The sequence below is a fragment of the Buceros rhinoceros genome, unplaced genomic scaffold (genome assembly GCF_000710305.1).
Source record: "Buceros rhinoceros silvestris isolate BGI_N320 unplaced genomic scaffold, ASM71030v1 scaffold19612, whole genome shotgun sequence".
NCBI classification, from domain to species: domain Eukaryota; kingdom Metazoa; phylum Chordata; class Aves; order Bucerotiformes; family Bucerotidae; genus Buceros; species Buceros rhinoceros.
The window spans coordinates 863-5,855 of NW_010398557.1; the positions used below are offsets into that span (position 1 = coordinate 863).

Sequence of the window (4,993 nt, forward strand, 5' to 3'; positions counted from 1 at the left end):
ACAGGTGATTTGTGAAAGTATTAGATGATCCTGAAAGGTAATTCTCTGGAGCTGCAGTTTACTCAGGTTTTAGGAGAATGAAGGAAGCCGAGAAGACTGCTAGGAGACCTAGAGCTGAAAAGAAACTGGCCGTTTGTTAATGTGCTTTTTTTTCCCAGGTGTCCATGACGTGAGTAGTCTGAACACTGAGAGCTCCTTGGCAGACTTGGGCTTGGATTCCTTGATGGGTGTGGAGGTGCGCCAGACACTGGAGAGAGACTATGACATCGTTATGACCATGAGAGAGATTCGACTCCTTACCATCAACAAACTGCGTGAACTTTCTTCCAAGTCGGGAGCAGCAGAGGGTATAGTACCTGGACTAGGATTGCTACCAGTCACCTGAGCCCAAACAATTAAGCTCTCAATCTGTTGCATTAATCTCTAGTGATATAAGCCTCTATCAGATCATGAAATAAGGTTATAGCCAAATAGTTTTTAAGTGACAGACATGTCACTGAAGTGCAGTGACCCATCAGTTCTGGGGACAGAACATGAGAAAGAGCATGAAAGCCACTTTCTTGCCTGGCTAGTATCTGCCTGCACGAGTGCTCTTATGCAGCTGTATACGGGGATACAGAAAAAAATTGAGATTTTTTTTTTTTTTAACCTGGCTGAGGAATAAGCAATGAAATGTCACAGTTACTGTGAGCACATGCAGGTGTTGCAGAGCAGCCAGCAATAGGAAGATCCCTGTGTCTGTGTGCTGATGATTCAGTGAGACAGTTGGCTAATCCAGAGCAGCCCCGAGATTCAACTTGAGGACTATGACTACATGCCCAAGACTGATCCTGAATCTAATTGTTTGTCTGGTATGCTTGCCTTCAAAGAGCAAATGCCATCCCAGCCGAGGAAGACAAGCCTGCGTGAATCTCCAAAACTAGATTTGAACAACTTGTTGGTGAACCCAGAAGGGCCAACAATCACCCGTCTCAATGATGTTGAGAGCACAGAGCGCCCTCTTTTCCTCGTTCACCCTATTGAAGGATCCATCACTGTTTTCTATACCCTCGCCTCCAGACTTCATATGCCCTGCTATGGGCTCCAGTGTACAAAAGGTATCTCAGTTCTTCAGCATCTTGGATTTATGAACATAACATGCTGTCTTTTAGTTGCCTTTTAGAGAGAGATTTGTTTCTAGACTCTTAAACTCAGTAGCTGTAGTTAGTACCTACAGTCTGCACAGGGTCATGTCAAACATCCCCAGGTAACAAGAGAAGTACTAGGTTAGATCGTAGAGCTTAAATGTGGGGGAAATGGGGCACCTGGGTGTTGCAATGAGTCCTTGCCAGCAGGCGAGCATGCAGGAGAAAAACAAGGTATGCTGTTCAGTCTGTCTTTGGAAAGCAAGAACATTACTAGTCCTTGTGCAAAATGTAAGTTGGTAACCATAATTTAGAAACTTACCTTCAAAATAACCTAGATGCTTCCAGCAGGGTTGTTTCGGAGCTCCAGGAAACGTGATTGTCTCTCTCTACCAGAGTCTGTTTAACTCACTTCCGTATTCTAGCTGCTCCGTTGGACAGCATACAGAGCCTGGCAGCCTATTACATTGACTGTATGAAGCAGATACAGCCTGAAGGACCTTACCGTGTTGCTGGATATTCTTTCGGTGCCTGTGTGGCCTTTGAAATGTGCTCCCAGCTGCAAGCACAACAAAATGCTTCCCATGCACTGAACAGTCTATTCCTATTTGATGGGTCTCATTCCTTTGTGGCAGCGTACACTCAGGTAAGCAATACCAAGAAAATCTTCCATCTGGGGATCATCCTGTGTCACAAGGGCTCACGTTGTGGAAGCTTACTATTCTACTTAGGAACCATCTGAAAAACTGTCAGACTTTTCTTGACGTGGGAGTTGGGAGACAGCTGTAGCAGTTGACTGCTTAGGGATGGCTGAAGGGTGGAAGCATATGGGAGAGTCTTCATTAACTGGCAAGGGCCAGGACATAAATACTGCTCTTGCTGGGATAAATCATGGTATTAGTATGGTAGTAAAAGATCCTGGAGCCTGCAAGAGAAGATCCTTATGTAGGGATGCAGGAAACCTTGCTTAAGCTTTCTTTCCATTTTTCTTGTACTTTCTAGAGGATACGAGGCTCTTGGCAATTGCCACATGTGGATTTGCTTTCCACAGGGGATGTTCCTCCCCCACCTAAAGCTCATCTATCTTCTTTTTCTCCCCCACCCCCAGTTCAAAGCTGTTTGTTCTCTAACTGATCTACATTCAGGATCAGCATATCCCTCTCATGTTCACATTTTATTCTCTTTTCCAGAGCTACAGAGCTAAGCTGAGCCAAGGAAATGATGCTGCGTTGGAGACTGAAGCATTGTGTGCCTTCGTTCAGCAGTTTACAGGCATTGAATACAATAAGGTAATGGCTTTGGGGGCGGGGAGTTACATCTCTTCATGTGCACGGGGAGGGTGTGGGGCTTTTTGTTTAATGGAGATGTATTCTCAGATATTGAAACTAATGCGGGAAAAAATATTTCCAGCTGCTGGAGGTTCTTCTACCCCTGAAAGATCTGGAGGCTCGTGTGAATGCTGCTGCAGACCTGATAACTCAGATTCATGCAAACGTCAGTCGTGAAGCACTCAGCTTTGCTGCCACTTCCTTTTACCATAAACTGAAGGCTGCCGACAAGTATATACCGGAATCCAAGTATCATGGGAATGTGACGCTGATGCGGGCAAAGTTTCACAGTGGATATGAAGAAGGTCTGGGTGGAGACTACAGACTTTCAGAGGTCAGTCGGAGGCCCACTGGTGACTGCTGGGGTTCTGATATTTCGGGAAGCAAAAGAAAACCATGGAAAATGCTCCCGCAGAGAGAAAGGATGAAACCGACCTGAAAGAAATTGTTGTTGTGTAGCTATCATGCTCTAACAAGAATTAAAAGTCCCCGAAAGCAAATTAGTTGATTGGTTCCAGGTATTTTCTCAGGGTAGTGAGGGCCAGGAGAAGGTTTAGCCTCTGTAAGTGTTTTCTAGAGCTGTTTCTCACAGCTCTCTAAGGGACTAAAAGATGTTAAGAGACTAACTTGACAGAAGTAACTTTTAGTCTCCTTTCACTGTAGATCCCTGAAGTCTGTCCACTGCATGGGGGCAGACTTTTGAAGAGCAAGTGTCAGCCTTCTGACAATAGAAGTGGCTTTTTCTTAGTTACCTTTTGTGGACCACTTAAGTTAGTACATGGGTTTCTTGTGAGCCTAGAAAATGTAGGGGTTTGGCCTCTAGTCCAGCTAAGGTCACTGTTCTTTAGCCCCTGTTCACGTAAGAGGGTTAAGTGTCTAACATTTATGGTACGCATACCAGGGAAAAGGAAGCAACTTTCACAATTACCTTCCTGTTTCTGGAATTCTCCTATCCCTTCAGACTTCTAACTCAACATTCGTTATTGATTGTAGTCCAATTTGCACATTATTAAAGTTACATAATGACCTTAAAGGAAGGTTCATGGTGGTGGGAGAAAGAGGAGGTGGAGAGGAGGGTAATTTCATTTTCTTAAGGGCTTGGAAATAGCTACTTTATCATTCATTCTTTGATATTATAGGAAAATTATGCTATTAGTATCAGGTTGGCCGGCTTCCTGCCAAGCTTATATTTGAGTGGATCACCTGCCAGGCTGTCAAACTGCTGTGCTTTAAAACTCTGTTCCAAACAATGCCCTGCAGCTGATCTGTGAAAGTATGTCAGAAAACTGGTGCTGTTTTCAACTGAATTTGATAGAGTGTTACTATGAGTAACTCAGAATACTGACAAATCCAGAATAGCTGGATGAACCAGCTGGATGTAAATCCTGAGTATAAGTTTTTCTTTTTTTTATATCTATGCAGGTATGCGATGGGAAAGTGTCTGTCCATGTTATTGAAGGAGATCACCGCACCTTATTGGAGGGAGATGGTGTTGAATCAATTATTGGGATCATCCACAGCTCACTGGCAGAGCCACGTGTCAGTGTCAGAGAGGGTTAACTCCTTCTGCTTACTGGCTATCAATGGTGAAGAAAATGCCGACAACATTCCTTGTTATGACAGACCCCAAGGAACTCTTCCTGTTGTTCACTATCTCATTTGCTCTGCTGCCAGAACTGGGAAGTCCAGCTGAACTTGATTGGTCTTTTTCTCTGTCTTGCTCATTTTTCCTTTCCCAGCTTTTATGGGTTGTCTCTCCTTCCCTTCCTGTGCTTTGTTTTCCCCTAGTATCCCTGTCCGAGTTACTCTAGTGCCGTGACTCTGTCACTGTGCACTGCTGTGAGGGGTCCCCTCTGACGGTTGTTTCCTACACCTTTGGCAGTATGAAAAACAGATTTAGGAGTAGCTTTCTCGTGCTCTGTATTGTTTTGTTTTAACAGTGTTCCAAAGGGTATGTGATAGCACTTGACGACCAAGCCCAGTGAGCAGGAGAGGAGCTGCAGCTGATTTCGGAGATATCTTTTGTCTATGAAGAATCTGTCTGCAGTTAGGTCAGAAAGATAATTCCATTGAGGCTTTTGTAACTATATTTTTTTAATTTGATATATTCTAAGTATTTATTGTGTCAAACCAGAGACTTCTTACTTGGTTTTAATTTATCGTGGGTTGTAAGATAAAAGAAACATCCCTTTTTGGAGGGGAAGGTTTATTCTACAAGGGGAAGTTGCCCATTTGTTAAACCAAAGTGCATCTTGGGAACAGTCTGGTTTCTTTCAGGTTTGGTTTGGGTTTTGTTGTTGTTGTCTCCCACTGCCCTGCCCTGTTCAGACAGGAAAAGGTAAAAGGGAGTGTTCTGGCCATCATCCACTCCTTTGGAGGAGCGAGGGGGATGGGGGGAAGGGTGGGCGGTTTGACAGATGCCACTGTATTGAACAGCCTTAACTTGGGCATGATAAAAACAGGCAAAGTTGTCCCTAGGCAGGTACTTTGTTTATATTTGTGCAAGGTTCTGTGCTCTACTGTATCAGAACCTTAGTGGAG

At 44.1% G+C, this 4,993-nt stretch overlaps 1 protein-coding gene across 1 annotated transcript; it reads left to right on the plus strand.

The window, feature by feature from the left end:
• Positions 1-205: 205 nt before the first annotated feature.
• On the plus strand, positions 206-4,732 carry LOC104489043 (fatty acid synthase-like). Its single transcript, XM_010131155.1, has 6 exons — positions 206-347; positions 870-1,097; positions 1,550-1,770; positions 2,315-2,413; positions 2,535-2,786; positions 3,875-4,732. The coding sequence occupies exons 1-6, from the start codon at positions 224-226 to the stop codon at positions 4,010-4,012; spliced, it is 1,062 nt and encodes a 353-aa protein (XP_010129457.1). The 5' UTR covers positions 206-223; the 3' UTR covers positions 4,013-4,732.
• The last annotated feature ends 261 nt before the right edge of the window (positions 4,733-4,993 follow it).

Coding starts and splice junctions, on each gene's coding strand:
- LOC104489043 (XM_010131155.1), top strand. CDS start 224: ATGGGTGTGGAGGTGCGCCAGACACTGGAGAGAGACTATGACATCGTT. Junction 2,414..2,534: donor CAGGCATTGAATACAATAAG/GTAATGGCTTTG, acceptor AAATATTTCCAG/CTGCTGGAGGTTCTTCTACC. Junction 2,787..3,874: donor GAGACTACAGACTTTCAGAG/GTCAGTCGGAGG, acceptor ATATCTATGCAG/GTATGCGATGGGAAAGTGTC.